This window comes from Haplochromis burtoni, unplaced genomic scaffold, assembly GCF_018398535.1.
Source record: "Haplochromis burtoni strain Fernald_Lab_line unplaced genomic scaffold, NCSU_Asbu1 Contig_108, whole genome shotgun sequence".
Classification (NCBI taxonomy): Eukaryota; Metazoa; Chordata; class Actinopteri; order Cichliformes; family Cichlidae; genus Haplochromis; species Haplochromis burtoni.
Genome location: NW_024582469.1, coordinates 62,270 through 82,690, shown reverse-complemented (window position 1 = coordinate 82,690; position 20,421 = coordinate 62,270). Strand labels below are relative to the sequence as shown.

General features: G+C 39.6%; 2 protein-coding genes across 5 annotated transcripts in view; both read right to left on the bottom strand.

The window, feature by feature from the left end:
• LOC102295373 (ATP-citrate synthase) overlaps positions 1-8,071 on the bottom strand; it is a 16,906-nt gene extending 8,835 nt beyond the window's left edge. For all 4 annotated transcript variants that reach the window (XM_005928211.2, XM_042223277.1, XM_014335458.1 and 1 more), the window contains exons 1-12: positions 7,899-8,071; positions 6,216-6,397; positions 5,544-5,666; positions 4,653-4,715; positions 3,206-3,396; positions 2,526-2,605; positions 2,229-2,359; positions 1,912-2,030; positions 1,587-1,723; positions 1,237-1,298; positions 672-789; positions 406-560 (exon numbers count right to left, since the gene is read on the bottom strand). In XM_005928211.2, coding sequence (XP_005928273.1) covers positions 406-560; positions 672-789; positions 1,237-1,298; positions 1,587-1,723; positions 1,912-2,030; positions 2,229-2,359; positions 2,526-2,605; positions 3,206-3,396; positions 4,653-4,715; positions 5,544-5,666; positions 6,216-6,374 — 1,338 coding nt within the window. In that variant the 5' untranslated portion in view covers positions 6,375-6,397; positions 7,899-8,071. The remainder of the gene's footprint in view (positions 1-405; positions 561-671; positions 790-1,236; positions 1,299-1,586; positions 1,724-1,911; positions 2,031-2,228; positions 2,360-2,525; positions 2,606-3,205; positions 3,397-4,652; positions 4,716-5,543; positions 5,667-6,215; positions 6,398-7,898) is intronic.
• Positions 8,072-8,784: 713 nt separating this feature from the next.
• On the bottom strand, positions 8,785-19,753 carry LOC102296490 (dnaJ homolog subfamily C member 7). Its single transcript, XM_005928212.2, has 14 exons — positions 19,631-19,753; positions 16,580-16,668; positions 16,060-16,184; positions 15,837-15,950; positions 15,636-15,710; positions 14,440-14,558; positions 14,204-14,357; positions 13,331-13,495; positions 13,102-13,193; positions 12,934-13,007; positions 12,700-12,846; positions 12,264-12,419; positions 10,099-10,173; positions 8,785-10,012 (listed from the first exon to the last, which is right to left on the bottom strand). Exons 1-14 carry the CDS (start codon positions 19,699-19,701, stop codon positions 9,975-9,977), a joined length of 1,494 nt encoding a protein of 497 aa, XP_005928274.1. The 5' UTR covers positions 19,702-19,753; the 3' UTR covers positions 8,785-9,974.
• Positions 19,754-20,421: the final 668 nt, after the last annotated feature.

Here is a 20,421-nt window from a genome sequence, read left to right as displayed (position 1 = left end):
ACACACACACACACACACACACACACACACACACACACACACACACACACACACACACACACACACACACACACACACACACACACTCTATAGAGGCGCTAAACGAGCTTAAACTGTGTTTAAACACGTCACTCTCAATTGCATATAAAGTAAATAAATCCAATTTAGGTTACACCCTTTTGCTAGTCATGACCCTGCATTATGGAGCCAACTACAGTATAAATACATGTCATTTTGAGCAATAACCCTTTTCTTCTCCTTTCTCAAACACTGAAATGTACTTGTGTGAACCACTTACTGTTTAACTTATAACAAAACCCCATCTAACATCTAATTTGTTTAAGAGAGTGGGCACTGACTGACACACCATCCGATATTGACCCAAGAATTAGTGAATAATTATACCGCTGCACTGTTGCTAGCATTGAGGAGAAAGTTCGCTGTATGGGCATCCATCGGGGGCTGGTTAGGGATTGGTCGGTGGCCCAGTGCCATCCCAACAATGGCAGTCATATGGGTTTCAGTTCCAAACACATGAATGGGGATCCCTGTGGTCTTCCCTGTATAGAAGAAAACGCTCCTTAATCTAGATCCAAGGACTCGACTTGGATGTATACTTTAAGTCATATATTTCACGAGTTAGGCCCGAGTATTAGTCCAGTCTTACTCACCTACTTCCCCCATCACCCTGAGTCCCTCTTGGTAGTTCGGACCGCCACGTCGAACAAAAATGGTGACCTCGTGTTCCTTCAGAGGGCCTTGGTAATCTTTAATGGCCCTGACAATGCCCTGAGGAAGGACAAGCAGATCAGCTTTGTTATGCACAAAAAGTACAAGTATATCAACCAGGAAGAGTGAAATTTTATTGAGACCATTTAATAATTCAAAGCATTAGTATGGCTTTCTACTCTGACCTGCCTTCAGATTTTAAAGTAATCTGAGAAAACATGTTAAGGCAGGTTAGGCTAACACTGCCTTAACATGTTTCTGGACATAAATTAGGAACCAATCTAGTTGGTGTATTGCATGTATGAGCAGCTATGGGTATAAATGTTTTGATATTACACCTAACACAAATCTCTGCTAATTCAGGACTTGCTGAAAATACAGTGACATCATTCTTTCAAAGTTTAAGAAATTAAATATTGTGTATAAGCCAGTTTTTCCTCTTTAAACATTACAGTGATTCTTTATAACTGTGCAGAAGATTTTCAGATAAATATCAGTGCGTTTCACCTTGAATGTGGCTGCTACGTTGGTGAAGTTTGCAATGCTTCCTCCAATGATCAGCACTTTCCCTGTAGGATAAGGAAAGGTGTTACGAAATGCTCATGACTGAAATTCAACACCCGAGTAACATACATGAAGTCTATTGCTGGCAACTCCCCACATAGTGAACAGTGTGTCACACTGAAGCAGCACAATTAGCTCACACAGCAGAGGAAGGATCCACCAAGTATTTCTACACTTCAAGGACACAGCAAACAAACGCAGACTTTATCTAACAGTTGTAGCCTCCTCCCACCAGCTTTTCACCCCGTTCAGGAAAATAAGCTCTAATGTAATCAAGTCCAGGCTTCACCCACCTAGAGGATGTTTTTCACGTGTCATGAGAGACAAGATGGTTTTTGCGTAGTCGTAGGTCTGCTGTTCACTGGGTGCGCCTGAGTACTCGCCATAATTAGCCAGCTCGTCCACCCCACCCAGATCGCAGATGGTGTCGCTGAAGAAGAGAAATGATGCGATTCTATCAGCTGTAATTAACCTTAAAAAATATTAAGCTGGCAACAGAAAAGTCAAGCTGGGGTTTGTTAAAAAGCAAAACTTCAGTCTAACAAGCTTTGAAACTTCAAGCCATAAAGGCAAAGAAGTGGTATAGAGTTCAAATGTATGCTGTATGTGATGGACTACCTGTAGACAACAGAAGCACCTCCTCCGGCCACCATGGTCCAGATCCTGCCTCGGGGATTCAGCAGGGTCAGCTTCAGACTTGCACCACTCTTTGCATCCAGATCAGCTATGTAGGCCTCCTACAAGTAACAAGACAGAGTGGTGAATACCAAACTGTGGTCAGTAAGTGCACAAGGATGGAGAAATGGACTGACCAATCATTGTACATATGAGTAGATCTAAGTTAAAGTCACATTTTAAATCAAATCAGTGAAAATTAAAGGATCCAGAGAACTATAAACAAACAGCCTGTCCAATTACAGCTCTTCAAATCTCACCTCAGGGTACGCCTCTCTGCCAAAGGGTGGAGGAAACTCAAGGTCCCCCCATTTAGCCTTGCAGATATAATCCGCTGTGCCATCAATCTTGGCTGCCATGTCAAGGACATATACTCCGTCTTGATTGACGACTGTGAAAAGGCAGAAATTTTGAGTTAATTTGTATGTTTTCCACCAATGAATTACTAACATAGCATGGTAGCAATCTAGATTTTTTTTTTTTTTTTTAAATCAGCGTTTTTGTTTCTGCAATACATAATGAGCAGAGTGTAATATTGCAGAATAAAAGAGCTTTACCAAGAGGGTTGATTTCAAGGTAGGTAAAGTAGAGGTCCTCATACAAGTTGAAGAGGCCGACTATAAAACTGGCCAAAACACTGTGAGGGAAACAAAATTAGACTTAATCAGCACATAAGAGAACTTTTGTGAAGCTTTGTGTCTCACTAGGCAAGAACAAAATGGTAGAGTATTGCTAAGCAGCCACGCTGAATACTTAGAGCGTATCTTTTATGTTTCTTTCTAGTTTGTATTGTTTAAAAGAGATAAGAGTATTTACTTAGCACACTGCTAAGTTTACATAAAAGAAGCTAAACATTAATCAAGGTCAAAACAGCAAAGGATAAAAGATTTTCTGAATACAGAGAGCCTCTTTGGTTAAGAAAGAAAATAAAAAGCAACAAGAAGGTGCGAAAACGAAATATACTGCGATTTTACAGTTATTCCTGTATTATTTTCTATATTTCATTCAATATCTGGCTAATCACATCTCTGCTCAAATGTCTCTACTGTGTTTTAACAGAGAGCCTGATCACTAACTACTACTACTGTGAACTACTAAGCGATCCAATTAGGTTCAAAGCACAAAATGACTCAGATTCAAATGTCACCATTTGTTTTATACTTAAAAATAATATTTAAATAATGAAATTTATATGTCTTTAAATAATAAAGACAATTTTAGAAAAAGGTTTCCGTACTCCTTCTTGTCGTCGGGAACTTGTGTAAGCAGCCGCTCTTTGATTAGGTCCTCAGTGAGCTTGCCATCCACTGGAACCATCAGCTTCTGGGCCTTGGCATCCACGTCACCCACCTCCACTCCTCCCTCGTGGTGGAAAAGCACGTGGTCGCCCTCACGTGTGGCATAGATGCATACATAAAACTCTTCCTCCTGAGTGAGTAAACAGGGAGTTCAGCCACATGCAAGGACACGCAAATACGTCTTTACTGATTTTGTTTGGAAATGCTGCGCAATATTTACATAAGGCCAACAAGTGGTTCAGTTCTCTGTGAGAAATTATTAAGAAAAACCAACAAACTAATCAAATGCACACTAACTTACAGACAGAACACACATAACTTGGAGCTTGTTCTCACTTATAAGGTCCTAGATCGACTGGGTCAACCAGGAAGCACTGATCCTGGTCAAGTCATTCTACTCCTTTTCATTTTTCTGAGAGGATTTGATGAGAATGGCTGAGGCAACGGAGATCCCAGTCTGAGGAACTGATTCTTGTAGTTTGGTTTATTATTTATTACCACAACAACAACAACTTGACTTTCCACTGCAATTAAGGTTTATCAGACTTGGTTTTATCAATTATTACTATATATTTAAAGAAGCACAGCACACCAAGGGAAAAAATAAATAAATCAAGAAATACTCTCTAAAGTAGGTATGAAGGGTTTTCCTACAGACCAATTTTTTTAAAACGCCACAAGGTAATTTAATTAATCATCTGGGGGGAGGATAATCCGGGTCAGACATGACCCCAGCTGATGACCTGCCAACATCGTCAGCAGATTTGTATAAGAATTTGATTCCCATTTTCCTCTTTCAGTCTGACAGGATGCAGCAGTGTGCTTCATTTAAAATAAAGGAAGCTATTTTTTACAAATTCTTCTCACATCAGAAGTCCTGTGATGCAATACTTTCATTCTGCTCAGAATTCTTTGAGGGCAGCTGCAGGAAATATCACATTGGCTCTTAATACAAGGTGCAAAGTACACGTGTGAATTATACCCTATGATAGAAGTTTAAGGCTACCTCTACCAAAGCGTAAAGGGACACTAAAAGTTACCATTACGCAATACTTTAAACTAAAAATAACCGTAACTTTTGAGCTTAACTATATATTTCTGTGACAACCTGGTTTGAACAGGGAAATTCAGAATGATACCAAATCTTAATTAAAATAAAACATTTATGTAAATACAGGATCTGTCCTGCTGACAAGACACAAGACATGACAAGAAGGGATTAGCTGTGAAGTTGAGACCACAGAAACCGTAGACCATTCAGCAAATTCAAGTTACAACAGGAGAAATAACCACTGATGACACAAATTGAACTGTTCCACAAAACTTCTCCAAACTGAGGAGCTTAAAGAGTGTTAGACTGAAAGACAAGATACTGGCATACATTACCTGTGTGTGTGGGACAAATGGCTCAATGAGGAAGTTCTTCAGCACACCCTTTGCCTTTCCCACCTATTCAAGAAAAACACCTGGTCACAAACACTACACTGAGAGGAAAACTACATGTATTATATATTAAAGTGAAAGTAAAACTTTAAGAATAACATAAAAAAATGTAAATTGACCTGTCATTTACTAAGTCTTCTCATCGTTACAAACTACCTTCAAAGTTCTAGTTCATCCATTTCACATCCAAATAGCTTATTACGAGTAGAGTACACAGAAGGGCAAATAATATCAAATAAAAACAGGCAGCAGCAGGGCAACTGAGGCAAAGTCCTCCACGTGCTTCTCATATCAAAATGAGGATCCTTTGTGGTGTTTCAGAGACCAAATATAGTATTAATACTACAGTTTCTGTGAGGATTACTTTTTTAAATGTTGATTTATTTAAAGACTTGCCAGCTCTGGCTGTTCAAGACAGATAAATAACCAGTTAATCTAGGTTCAGAGTAACTTTGTGTGTCTAAATACACTTGCTGCATTGTCCTCACACAGTAGAGCAGAAAAAAAAAAAAAAAAAAAAAAAAAAAAAAAAGAAAGACGCTTGATCATCTCACAAAAACGTTGAACTAACTTTTGCTCAACAACAGCCCTGTATTAGCCAAGCAAAGTCATCCTCACATATGGTTCTGGTTGATGACTGTTTAAACATGAACAGCACGTCAGTCATGTTCTACTTGGCAACAGTCACTGCATTCGAATCAAATACCTCCTCAGAAAATGATGCAATGTGTTTCTCGTGGTTCTAACTACTGCAGCACGTGGATTTGCTTTATTGCCACAAAGACAGTCATGGCTGCGTTTTATGCTCATTAAGAGAGAGTACAGTTAACTCACAGTTGTCTCCTTCATTAGGTGGTCTTTGAGCCACTCCCGGACGCCCTGCAGGTCCTTGTTGATCCCCACTAGGCCGAGCTTCCCGCGCCGCTTTATCAGTTGATCTGGCTTCACCACCAGCCTCTTTTGGGATGAGCAAAGAAACAGGACACACGTGGTTTTTTTTGGTATGATAGTGTGGTATGACTATGGTAGAAACAATAAAGATGGGTAGGGTTTCCCAGCCCTGCTGTGAGAGAGCCAATCAACTGCCGAAACAGGAAACACATGAGCCAGACATGTTGTTGCACTGACACATGGGCACAGCAAAGGTTCAGACACATTTCAGATGTGTCCAGTCAGTCACCACTGATACTATAAAAGATTGATGTGACATAACCCACTGGTTGGAGTGGAAGTCCTGTTTTGAAACACTGAGGACGAGGGTTAGGACTTTAAATCTTTTGTAATCTGTGATAGCAAAATGTCTAAAACCTGCATTGTTTTTAATGTGTCCCTGGTGACCATTAAAGGCAGTGCAAAATGGCTTCACCTTTCAGACCTGAAAGCTGTGTGCATCTTTTATACAGTCTATGCAAATCACTCTGATTGTTATAGTACAGCACATGTAGGTAAATTAACTTTTGAAGGTTGTAATCAGGCTTCATGAGCTGGACAAACAAACAGTCTTACCTCTGTCAGCAGCCATGAATGGTCCTGTGTGAGGCGGGCCCAGTCAGTCTCAGCTGTTACACTAGCATAATGGAAACGGTTCTGCACGGCCGCCGAGGTGCAGATGTTCTTATACAACAGCTCTTTCCCTGTCTGCTCTGAGATGGCCTTCGCCGACATGGCAGCGCTGGATAGAGCAGGACCTTTGGGGAAGGACGAAAACTGATAACTGGGAATAGAGTCCAAACTTAAGTTAAAAATTAAAACAATGCACAGGTGCATTTTGATGGATACCAAAAGTACATTGTTTAGGTAAAACTCGCAAAAGGACATTTAGCCAAATATTGGTAGGGGTGTATGTCAATAAAGAAACAATTCCACTGTGGAGAAGGAGCAGTTCAAATAAACCATTAAAAGCCCATGACACCATGACCTTCATGCCCATGATAAGTGTCAAATTCTGTATGCACACATCTAAAAAGACTTATTTTTCAGATTAAGTGCAGTTAAACACAAAAAGTAGAGAACCAAGTTATTAGAAAATCAAAAATGTATATAAACCAAATACTAAACAAGCTCTCAGTCAAACTCGTTTCTCAATCTTACAGTAAACACGTGACGGATTATCACAACAGCCTGCACTGATGACCTTGTCATTCCTGTTTTAACATCCCAGGAAGTTGTTGGGCGTGCTCAACCAACTTTGCCTCACCACAAATATACACAACCATGAATATTTAGGTGAAATGCATTAAAAATGCATTAAAAAGCCTAAAAATTGTACATTTACCAAGTCACCCACCAACCAAGCAAAGTTGTAATGAGCAGTAATGAGCCTTGATTACGTGGATCTTATCGCCTCTACCTCCGGGTCACTGATAACATTTTATGGTGGTTTATATTTGAGCTTCTGGTAACCTAAGGAGGGGCAGCGCTTAGAGAGATCAAGAAATCTAACAGCTTCATCACAGCAGGCTATCCTTCCACTTTTAGAGACGGATGTCCAGAATTTAGCCAGATTAATCCACCGGTCCAGTGTATTATATGAAGCTACCTTGCCGTGCAATTAGTTGTGCTGTCCAGGCTTGTGGGATGAAGAAGCTGGACCTGATGGCAGCTGTTAGAGTGGCAACCAAGGGGGGTTGGGTGCTGCTTCAGACACAGCTGCTGTCAGACGAACTCAGGGGTTAGCATCACTTATCCTATGAATGAAGCTCCTGCAGCAGCCACCACACCCACTCCTGAACCAGCCAGCCAGGCAAGCCTGACAACAACTTTAGCTAGCTCACTTTGGGTAAATAGAGAAAGAACTTCCGGGAGAGAAGAAATAAATGCAGTACGAAAACCTTCACGATAAGGAATAAAACAGGAGGATGCTCCCTCTCTGCGGATGATGCAAGGATAAGCTAGCTTGCTTTTATCATTGAAAAAGTAAAGCACATCACTTCAGATATGCTGTTTTCAAGCAAAACAATTGGGCAAAACAATTTCAATAAAGACCATACTTGTTCTTGCTCTGCCGAGCTAGCACTTGGCTGCAGTTTTGGCAGACAGCCCTCACATCATCTCACATCCGCTACCCTGAAGACTAACACTACGGCTAACTGCTGTAGCCTCGCATTGGTGCGGACACTTGCCAGTTAAAGGCTACAAAGAAGAGCTGGCTAACGCTGGAGTAGAAAGTAGCTGAGTGAAAGCTTTTACCTTGTCAGTGACAATCACACCTTCTTGAAGGATCGTGTCCAGGCCAAAAAAATGACACAGCTAAACAGCCAGCTCTTATTATACCGGAGTCAACTGCTGCCAGTCCCTGCCACCTCACTCCGCTCCTGTCGAACCATAATCTGGCGACCGATTACACGTCTCTACGAGTGCCTGATTGGCTTAAAACAGGTCACGTGGTGACGTCAGTCACGACCACGGCATTGTTAAAAAACAAAAAAATTAAAAAAATATTGGCCAACCTAGAAAATGTTATTGACGCCCCCTCCCCGCTTCTCTTTAAACACAACTCTTATTTTAGGTCCTGCACTACAAATAGTTATAGTAAAAAAATCTGAATTTGCCAATATTTATAAATATTGATTTTTAAAATTACTTTCTTTGGAGTTACCAGGGAAGTCTGAAATCAATAACAAAGGTGAAAAGCACGTTGGTTAAAATTGACAAAGAAAAACCCAAAAGGGGGTTTTATTCGAGTCATTCTATAGCTGGTTATTTGATTTAAAATGTGCCGAGGAGCTTTCAACAAGCTTGAATGTCTCCAATTTTTATAGATCATTATAAAAAGAAGTCCCTGTGAAACTTGTAAAAGAAAGAGGAACTTTCTTAACACCGCTCCTTTTTTCAGAGCTTCACTTCAGCACTCAGTGAAACCAGAGTTGTAAACAAAGTCATTTTCGCAGTGAATCATTATTCATATGCAGTGTGATATGAATCTGTAAGTGATCAAAGTGATTACATATACCTGCTGGACAAGATGATATCCTGTCTTTTAAAAGTAATCATCAGGAACAAAGTCAAAGACAAAACTCATTACAGTAAAAGACAAGCCTTTATTTTATCAGTTAAAAAAAAAGTAGTCCAAAAAAAGGAAGAAAAAAAAAAAAAAAAAAAGGTCTTGTTAATACCGTAGCAAGTTTTTAAACGTAATGTACACATCAGTGACAGAACAGTTAACAGTGGAAGCTATCAGTGCCCCTTTAAACAGGTGGAACAAGTAGGGGAAGGGTTGTACTGATGAATGGATGAATGACAGCAAAGTGTGACTGATGACACGGGTCCAAGATGAAAAGATTTTCCTCCAGATTATCATAAAACCAAAAAATTGCTATACAAGTGTAACATCTGCCTTTTTTTTTTAACTAGTATGTGGATTTATTTAGGACGCTTCACTGATTCTAGTAAGGCACCACTTGAATTTGAATGGGGCAGTGCAACATGTGGATGACGTTTGTGAAGTTGCTTTGAAAAGAACAAAACAAAAACAAAGTGTGGATGTATTCCTATGTGGGTCCGTTTCAGACAGGTGAAAAATGAGTGAAAAGGATGGGGTCAAAAACATTTACAAACAAAGGAAGACGAACATCACTGGGATTTTGCTGCATACACTTTAGGATATACAGTACAATAAATATAAATAGACTCAGGGAAGACTGAAGGACAATGTGTGGACACATAATGTTTTACATTCGAGTCAAATATACAATGAAGAATGGAGAGGAAATAAAAACCCTGCAACTGGATTCTGTATTTGGCAAGAGAGCCAGTAAAATCTGGACGCACACTCATAAGAGAACGGCGTTGTCATTAACAGGCTGTCCTGAGGTCAGATTTGTCACTGAACTTCCACAGAACATCAGCTCTTCCACTAGAGATGTGCAGTCCAAGGAGAACTTTAAACACGTATGCATCGTTACAGCTTCTCAAAATAATCAAGACATGATGGCCAGTATGTCCTCACTGTTCATCCCCTTCATAGAGACTGAGGCAGTTTAACAACATGAAATTTCATAGAACATAAATGTCAATTTTGGCAATAGAGACAAGCTCTGCCCAGCTGATGCAAACTGCATCTAAAAGACTTTTTAAAGACTTCATCAATGTTTGAATCCTTCTCAAAGGCTGAGCATCAATGCAAGGGAGTTAATTTAGGAATGTATGCGGTATTTCAAAAGAAGATTTTTTTTAAGTGAGATTTTAACAGGACACTCATAAATATGAGCATCATGAGGTGACTGTGGGTCCGACTTGACTTTGTCCAGTGTATGCTCCACTGCTTTAGCCAAACTGGAAAAAGAAATTTCCAGGTCCAGAGTCTGTAATAAATCACAAAACAAATATTCAGTTAGTGTTCAATAAACCTATGTATATATAAAAACCATGGAGTGAAGAGAAAACGTACCTGGGCTGGAATCGAAAGTGAATCCTCCACTGTGGCCACCAAAGAAAGCCCTGAAGATGTTGTTTGCATCAAAATCTGTAGAAACAGGAAGTAGAGCAAGGTTAACATGGAGGATAAAAGGAAGCCAAAGATGGGAAAAGAATGGAAATACAGGAAGGAAAACAATTTATGTGATATATTGCACATATAATTTAAAGAGAAACAGGAACTACAAGTGTTTTTTTTGGGTTTTTTTTTAATTATTATTTATTTTTTTATTTTTTTTAGTACAGGTCCAATCTGTAACAGATAACTGGACTTAAATGTACAGCCTCATACTGGCAAACCAGTATTAGAACAGTACAGATATTTGTCGATTTAAAAATCAGATATCAGCCAATATTTTTCCTTTTCAGACACACAATGCAAAAGAATTCCCAAACATTTACTTGTTTAGTTCTACTTTGATCAGCTGGTTGTTGCTCTTTTGAAGTTGCAAAGCGCCCTCTGGTGGACAAACTGCAACATCAACACTCCTAACCTTGTCAAAGGGTTTCTTCCATCTCAGCTGTTATATATGTGATACCAGCTGATCAGCAATTAGCCAGTATCAGCCAGTAATTTCAGCCTGCTGATAAATCGTGTACGTCACAGTATGAATTGGACTTCTGCTTTTTTCACAAGGTATGTTGCTCTTTGTTGTATTCTGTGAGAAATATTCAAAACAATTAATATCTTCTGAAACTTTACAGCCAGCTTTCTGGACAAAACGTAATGCAACATTGTTGCCTCCGATGTTAGTTTTGTTTTATGTCCATATATTGAAAACAACTTTTGAATCAAATTAGTAGCTTTAAAAATGTATCCTTTCTAAAGGAAGATTTTTCACATTGTTTTCACTGGACTTTGTCTCCACAGCAGTATATAGACAACAACATGCATCGCAAATTTTATTTCCTGCAGGCAGACCGGTGACTTCAGAAGATTTTACCTCTAAACCCTTTACAATTAAAACCACAGGGTGACACTGAAAAGACCAAAACATGCTGCCACTAATCACATACAGTGATGCTCTAAGATGAGACTTAGAAACAGTGGAACCTATTAGAGGTGGAAGATATATATAATAACCGTGTTTGTAAAAGCTGATTCATAGTTTCTATGTGGATTAGCACGTACATGTTGTAATTGTCTGCATTTTGGCTATAAATGCATCTTATTTCCTTTTCTGGAGGAGAAAAGGTTGAAAATTTTTGCGTGAGTTGGACCAATCAGCTTTACTACTTTACTGCTGCTTTGCGGCTGATTTCAGCGACTCAATCACTGCTGACAGCTGCAGCTTCTTATAAACTGGCGATGGAGAGTATGTCATTCACTTCCAATAACAACGGCCAACAAAGCCAAGGGACGCCTCCGCCAGCACTCCACCGTCTCCGCACATCTTCTCACATATTTTACACCATTTCTTTTAATTATTTTGTTTATTTTAGTTGAGAGTTTTTATTTTTTTTTTCTTGTTGAGCCATATCACTCAGTCCCATTACCTAAAGGCGACTGACACTTGATTTTGTAGGGACCGTCATGGGATGCCACATTATAAAAGGCCTTCTTACACAAGCAGACATTTCAACTGACATTGCAGAAAATGGTTAATAATGTATGAAAATTTGTCCGTGTTCTGTTAAAGCGTCCCATTAGGTCTTGACAGTTTGACAGCAAGTCAGGGACACGGGGACTTGCTGCATGGAAACATGGAATGAGTTTCTAGAAACTAAATTATGGAAATTAAATTGTACTTTGTACTTTTTTTTGTGTTGACATGTCTCATGTCTTAATTTAAATGAGATCCCAAAAAATCTTGGAACTTTCTCATGTAAAACTGGGCAATAATCATATATGAAGTCTACAGAAAACCCAAAACCCTTAAAAAGGTTTTTGCCCTTTTTCAAATGTAAACACGACCATTGTTCAGACAATCATGATCTCCTGGGTTTCCTACTAGGTCTAAAAGATCTATTGGTCTTATTAATTACCCAAGTACAAACAAATGCCCTATAATAAATGACAAAGCCACTGCTATTTCCCACTATGACAGGTCAAAATATCTTCTGGGTTACTCTTTTCTTTAGATGCACCCGTTTCCCAACTCAAAAGCCGATAGGAGCACAGAGGGAATATAAATGTACCTCCGCCATCAAAACAGCCGTCATCCTCCAGGTCGTGCCCGTTGTCATAGCGGACCTTCTTCTTCGGGTCGGAGAGGACAGTGAAGGCTTCACCCACTTCTTTGAATTTCTTTTCCTCCTCCTTTTGCACCTCTGGTGTTGCTGAACTGTGACGGTCTGCAAGACAATTTCAACGGTTGTCTACAATAAATCCTCGAGATAAGTGAGACTCAACTGTTAAGTGATGTTGTAGCTCAGCTGGCTCATGATCCTAACACAATTCACTGGTTATTGTAATGTGTAAAGTACAGAGAAAAAGTGATGCGTTGTCTTGTCATTGGTTGGCCTTGACCTACTGTGTGCACACTGCACTTAAATCTGACCTATACTCTAGGCAGAGCCCTGATTACTGTGAGCTGTACTAGTGTGAACTGTGTGGAAAGACTAGGACAGCTACCTGGGTGATGCATGAGGGCTCGTTTGCGATACGCTTTCTTGATCTCGTCCTCAGTGGCATTCTTCCCGACCCCGAGCACCTTGTAATAATCTTTCCTTTTGCTCTTCTTCAGCTCCATCTGTGCCTTCTTCAGCATTTGCTTGTGATCTGGAGGGAAAGAGAAATGCAAGCCATGTGAGAAAAACTGAACATTAAATTCAATCAGAGCTTAGGAAAACAAGGAGAGCAGCTCACCTGAGGTTTTCTCTGTCTGATAAACTTTTTCATAGTCCCGTACGGCCTCTTCATATTGCTCTGTGTCCATGTAGCTACAGGTAACACAAGGTCAGACACAAACTTTACAATGCTGAACAACAAAACACACAAAGCATGGAAAACTGACTCAGAATGCCTGTAACATACCACTGAGCTCTTCTTAAGTATGCCTTGATGTAAGTGTCATCTAGTTTGATTGCACTGGTACAGTCTTCAATGGCTTGATCAACTTTCTTCAGCTGTTGACGAAGAGATAATGACAGTGAGCTGACAGGATACAAAGAACCAGAAGACCCAGAATACTACGATTACTAATATTAAGCAAATTATAGCTAACAACAAGAGGAAACTGTGGTATAACGAAACAAGCTTTTACCTTTGCTCCTGCTGTGGCTCTGTTGCAGTAGAGTTTAGCGTTGGTCTTAATGTTGTTGGGGTCTATTGCAAGTGCCTCGGTGTAAAGCTGATAGGCAGCTTCATAGTTGTTGTTCTTAAACGCCTGGTTTCCTTCCTCCTTCTTAGCTTTTAATGCTTTGGCATTCTGGTGAGCAAAGAAGGCACCGATACTTTTCAGGCCTTTTGTTTTAACATTCTTAAAAATCCTTTAATCTATTTGTATTTTCAATGTTTTTTTCAAAACATATTGTGTGCAAACTTGAAGTCTAAAAACATCTCAGGTCATTTTTCATCCTTTGAAAGCTGATTTTTGGATTATATTTTAAATTTAGCGCCAACTACTTTACTGTGTACCCTTGTTCTTCTGCCGTGTAAACACACGGCCAAGGTTGCTTATCTTGTCACAAATGACTGCAAAATAATCACCTGAAGTGTCTATAGTGTCAACTACATTTGTGCTTGTACACACATAGAAAGAAATACGGGGACCCATTTAGAAGGACCTTGAAAAAGGTTATATGGTGTTTTACCTTAAAGCAAAGCTCCTTGAATTTAATCAATCATCTTCTTTTGATCATCTGCCTCCATCTCACCCTATGACTAGCATCCTACTCTGTCACATCAACCATCTGGTTGTCCCCCTTCACTACAATCACAAGCTTCCACTGAGGTCTTCCCTTTTTCCTCCTGCCTGGCAACATCCTTTATCCGGTATACCTCCTCTGCACAAGTCCAGACCATCTCAGCTTGCCTCTCTAACTTTGTCTTGCATTCTTAGTTTGCAACTGTGGAACTTCAATACAAAAAGAACTTGCAAACATTGTTGATAATGCCACCTACAACTCAATCTTACCCTGCAGGCCAGTCGGGCTTTTTCATGGTCAGGTGCCATTTTCAGAGCCTGGACAAAGAACTGCACCGCTTTATCGATGCAGTCCTCATAATAAAGACACAGGCCTCGAACGTACAGCGCGTCTGCATTTGTAGAATCCATTCGCAGGATGTCACTGTAAAGAAAAGGCTGGCTTTAAAGAATGGCACAAAGAAGTGGAATAAAAAATAATGACTGTCCATCACAGCTGCTCTCACCTTGCTACAGACTGAGCTTCTGGATAGCGTCCAAGCAGAGCGAGACATTCTGCTTTGAGGATTTTGAAGCGGTGGCAGGCAGAAGCCAAAGCTAAGGCCCGGTCCATGCAGTACACCACCTGAATCAGGGCCACAACCAAATACTACACAGTTATACCCCCATATTACATTCAGAAACTGGAAAAACTGAAATATTTGGAGCTTTGTGAAAACTAACAATCCATGCATCCACTGGATAGGTCACCATCCATCACAGCGCGCAGTGGCTGTTGTCTTTGTAATAAGGCTGCCCGATTATGGCAAATAAAAAAGAAAACAAAAAACCCCCCAGCAGTTTCTTTTGTTCAATATTTGATTTAATTACCTGAAGACACAAGTTATTTAACTTTAAGACTGAGGGATTTTCTTTAACTTTAAAATTTATATGAAAAAAAATCTAATAAATGAATAAAAACAAAGCGATGTGGAGGTGGTGGAGGACGCAGGTTCATCCGGTCGGAGTTGGGCTCTGACTCTGAGATTTGGCACTATAGCACATCTCGCAAGTGCAACTGCCAGTCCCTGCTGGCTTGCCACCACCGCGGGATTTCTGCAGTGGAGATGGGAACGTAGAGAGGGGCCCGGCCGCAGCAGACTTGCGTGCCTCAGCGACCAGCAAGGTAGCTAGCCGGAGCCGCCAGCCAATTGTCGCATTCCACCGATATCGGTCTGCATGTGACACTGAGTAATCTAGAGACAGAGGCAACTGTTAATACTTCCACAGGTTCACCTCAGAAACTGTGACAGTTGTGTTTCTTCTACAGAGATTTTGTTGCCTGAAGGCTCTCTGTTAGAATCATATTGTACTCAACAGCGAGTGAGTTTGAGTGTTTAGGGAGAGCTGAAAAGGAAAGGATTTACACAAACTCGCACGTGCGCACACACGCACACACACACACACAGGCTTTGTGATGAGAGCCCATTTTCTTGTTTTCATAATCATTTAATATCAAAATTGTACTTTTCATATAAATATGAGTAATAGCAAAGTCCAACATGTAAACGCTAAAATTTTATCTAATCACACAGACATATGACAAAATCCTTTTCCAGCATATTTATGTTTTGGTGACAACCACACACTCATACAGTGGCAAACAAAACCCAATTTATAATTTACAAGAATGCTAAAAAACAAGAGAACGTGCATAAATTACCTTTCTGAAATCCCGCTTTTCAAAGCCAAAATCTGCCATCCGCTGATATTCCAACAGTGTTGCTGCATTATTTTTCTAAAATTAATAAAAACAACAATAATTACTAACCGATGGATTCACTCAAATATTTAGCTCAGCATGTGATCCTACCCAATGCTTGTTTTTATATAGTAATTAAATAAAATGATTAAAGCTTCCCACCTCCTGCTGGGCCTCTCTATTGCTCGGCTCCAGTTCCAAAACCTTCTGAAAGCAGCGATTGGCTGCCATGGCATTTCCCAAAGACAGGTGGCACTTGCCCTCACGTAGATGCCCCTATGAGATGGAACGGACATTTCTCAGAACATCATTACCGTGCACTGCATGATGTGCGAAGCGGACAATACAAGTAATGTTCTATATGTGACAAGCAGTTCAAACTCACCTTCATGAAACAGTCATCCAGACGCACAGCCTGCTGGGAATCTTCTAGAGCCTCCCGAAAGCGGCAGAGCATCATGAGGGTGGCTGCCCTGTTCCCATAATAACTGGCATTTTTGGGGCATGCATCTTCAGATTTAAAAAAAAGAAAAGAAAAAAATGAATCATTTATGTGACAAAAACAAAATGATGCAGGTGCATATCAGAGACCAACATCTGGGCTTGCCATCACTGACAACTGGAGTGTTTCAGCATCATCAGAAAATAAAAATAAGAAGGTAAACTCTGACTTCCCCATTTTTTGTTTTTCTTTTGTCCCAACTTATATGATTACAGGATCAGCCACTGCCAAACTAAAATCACGTGCCAACAATCAGTGCATGACTGTACCGCAGGCCTTTATTGGGACTGTTCACTGGCAGCATTTCTCAACAGCAAAGTATGAAGAAATGTCGAGTGGGCGTCGTTGGGCGTTTAGAGTCAACAATGTGACAACTTAAAATCAAGCCACCGAGTATACTCACCAATGGCCTTGGTGTAATAGTTGAAAGCCTGAGAGTAATCCTTCTTGCTGTAGTATGCATTGCCTTGCTCTTTGAAACTTTCAGCCAGACTGGAGAGTGGAGAAAAAGACATAATTAAAACTACTCAATAAACCAGAAAACTAATAAACCACTTAATTTCCCCCCTGAAGGTGGAGATATACAGGAAGCGTTTAAACAAACTACTGTCCCCCCGAACCCCCCTATAAACCTTTTTTATTGTAGTTTCCACTGATGGCTGAAATTCTTGACTGTAACTGAATGAATGACCTTGACTATAAAACAGTGATACTTCTTCTAGTACCAGTTCTCACTTTTCAGGGAATTTCCAGCCTGCAAAGTGTCCACAAGGACTCGACTGTGCTTCACCTAGAACTAGGACAGCAGATCTGGGTACATACAGTCCTGACTACTGATAGCTCAAGTACTAAACATAGCCATGAAATTCACCTGCTGCAGTCTTTTCATAAGTGCCAAGTGTTAAAGGAGAACTCAATACTGATTCTCATGTATGACTTAATGTAGCAGTTTTTATGTAGCCCAAAATGCACCCAGGTACAATAAAAGTACTTTTCCGATACAGTAAATGTGGGTGCTGTTGCGACATTTGTTAGCCACACCTAAGAATGCAGACACAAAAAACCCAACAAGCAACAAACTCAAGCAAACAATATTAAACCACTTTAACTGAGATGAAACAAGTCCAGGTGACTCACAAGTGGATCAACCGCAAATCACACATACCTGACTGAACTAGGTTTCATGAGGAATCAGAAACTAATAATTACTTTCAAACGGCCTGCTATAGTTACTATATTATTTTTAAGTTAGGGGTTAGGGTTTAGTCTTTTTTTTAAGTGATAGTGTCTGCAGTTTGTTGTTTCACTTAAAGTGAACAAACACAAATGAGAATTCTTATTTGGTGTAAATTCAAAATAAAATCAATTATCTGTATTCTAGTCTTCATTTAGAAAAAGGATATCGTTATATTTTTTTTTTTAAATAATGCAAAGTCATTAAATGTCTTCATGAAATATAAAAAATTCTTTAGAAGTATGTGATGTGTTAAAGCCAGGATCCCACCAAACCAGAGTTATGTTTAAGTTCTACCTGTGGCGTTTCTATCTTCCTGTGAAAACCTGCATGCCTTAACTGTGAACAACAGTCCAACATAGCGATGGATACTAATAAGACCATATAGATGTTTATAGAACCTACTTTTTAAATGGATTTCCTGATTTATTCCTGGACAATGGTCTGTATATAGGGAAAACATAAAAGTTGTATTATCTCTGAGTCTACACAATGTAGAAAAAGCTTGAATTCTCTCTGAGTTTGACGTCACAGTTTTGCAATTGTGAGGGGAAAAAAAAGCTTGGAGGCATACAACAACAATGGAATAATTTGATCCATTTCAATTGAGCTATGGATTTTTGCAGTTTAACAGTGAAAATGGAATCAACTCAAAATTTTAAATTACGTGAATAAACCTGGTGTCTAACTTCAAATCGCTCAACCTAAACTGTCCCTGTGTACTCATTCCTGTACATTCTGATCATTCTCAGTGAAAATCTTGCCATCTTTAAGTTTGCCTCCTTTCTTTTTGTTTGTGCCACCGCCTCCAAACCACACATCATCACTGTCTCACGACCATTTTGTTGTCACTGCTCCACCCTTCCAGCACTCTTTTTCACTGCTCCAAATATTTTGGTTACTTTGATCCCCGATTTTGAAATTCCAAATAATTAATTTTAGATTTCTGAAAAAGACACGATGAGCAACAGTTAGTTATTTTTTTGTTTAACTTTTTTAGCCACAAGAGTTATAAATGATTTTCCAAGGATTACTTGCCCAATCGGTTTGCTTCCTATCAAACTTTAATATTAGGATAATTCTACTAAAGCAAAATTAGGCTTTGGGGAGTGACTTTGCTCATTAATATGCCCGCAAATCATTAAGGGAATCAGGTGGCTTTACTGTGTTCGATATAAAGTCCACGGAGCTTCCTGTTGCGACCATTTGATAACAATAATGCGTTACATGTTTTAGTTAAAGAAACCCAACTTAAAAACAGGTGGTCAAAAATATTTCTATTACAATCCTAAAAATAATTTCCTCCCGCACACTGAAGTCACATTTTACATTTACGGTACGATTAATCAAGGTCTCACTCAATCCTACATTTTAATCTTTCAAGTCCATCGTTACGTAAGCCAGACAAGGTATAACACCTAACAGTACTTTTATTATCCCACGCAGGTGCGTTACGGTGTATTTAAGCGGAAATGCAACAAAGGCCGCATGCACGAAAGGAGACCAATAAAAAAAAAATGTTTGCGTGCAAAGCGCACGTTGATGACTCGTTTCCGATGCGATTCACCCGGGTGAGCTGAGGGTGCGAGGCGCTCATGCTCGATTCCCTTTAGGTGCAGAACCTTCGGCATAGTCTCGTTACTGTTTGAATACAGTAAAATGGCATGAAACCTCTCGGGAAAGTATTGAAAACAAGTAATCACTTCAAATTAAGGTTATGAAGGCTTTTGCTGATCATACCTGACAGTCTCTTATGGAAGTTTCTCGAATATGAAAGCTGGAACTGCTAGTGTGCAATAAATAAGATGCTTTAAGGATGAGACTTAAACACATACGACATACAGCTCAATGACGCCCAAAGGGGTTAGGCGCACGTGAATTATCGGATACCTCATATTGACCATGGCAAAGCACGCCAGTTCACCTGGTTTTGTTTTGTTCTCTTAACGAACAATCTGGCGAGCTGCCCGGCTGTCTAATTTGAGTTCACAATTTTATTTTTAATGTAAATATCCCAAACAATAACAAAGCAACTGCCCGAGATTTCTAAAAAGCAAGATTTAAGAACGCTGTCGAGTTAAGCTAGCACGGTTAGCTTGGCTCCGGGGTGACCGCACTGATGTTTCCGAGCTCTGTCAGCTAACTGGCTAATATCACTCGGGTTATTTTCACTCCACACACGCATCACAGTGAAACCCCGACGAGTAGGTATACTTTTACCGTTCAAGGTCCTCCTGGTTGCAGATTTGTGGCTCTGTTTCTACCGGCACGTCGATGTCAACAGCTGCCATTTTTTCTGGAAAATACTGCTGTGAATTGACGTAATTTCCGGAAATGGCTATTTGTGTCAATTAAAAAAAAATAGGTCATCATAAAAAGAAAAGAAAACAGTAAAATGTACAACACGAAGTTTTATTAGTTCTGATAGCGGGATATGTGTCTGTAGCAGTAGTCGTAGTAATGATGTCCATTTATTTCATGAACAAAATGTTATAGATTTATGAGAATTCGGTGCGATTGGTGGTTTGGACTTTTATTTTGAAGGATGTATATAGGCACGTCCTATTCTAGGTTTCATAACTTCATTATTTGCTTCCCTCCTGTTATCAGTGTTATTTCTCTTATTTGTATTTACAATATATACACATCCCTACACACTTTACAGGAGTGGGCTCGTTAATATTCCTAGGAAGTGCCGAAAAAACATTCATACATATCAATGTGTCTAAATGTAGGTTATTTTTTGGCAATACTAAAAGTAAAATCGTCTTTTTATGTTACCAAAAGTAAAAAAAAAAAAAAAGAAAAGAAAAAGAAATTAACCAGTAATATGATGCTGTTAGCTTTAAACCTTCAAATCATCTATATACCTTCACTTGTATTTTACTTATTAATTTATTTCTTTGTGTTCACCCGGGAGCATGCAGACTTTTCCAGATAAAATAACCCACAACTGTACGTGTGGATATGGATTTTCCTATCTTATAAATCTGCTTATGAAAGCGCTCAAT

What these genes read in the sequence shown, in the direction of transcription:
- LOC102296490 (XM_005928212.2), bottom strand. Translation starts at nt 19,701, where the DNA reads ATGGCAGCTGTTGACATCGACGTGCCGGTAGAAACAGAGCCACAAATC. An exon ending in TGGATGACTGTTTCATGAAG is followed by an intron (nt 15,951 to 16,059) that starts GTGAGTTTGAAC and finishes TCCATCTCATAG; the next exon opens with GGGCATCTACGTGAGGGCAA. An exon ending in AAGCCCGACTGGCCTGCAGG is followed by an intron (nt 13,496 to 14,203) that starts GTAAGATTGAGT and finishes TTTGCTCACCAG; the next exon opens with AATGCCAAAGCATTAAAAGC.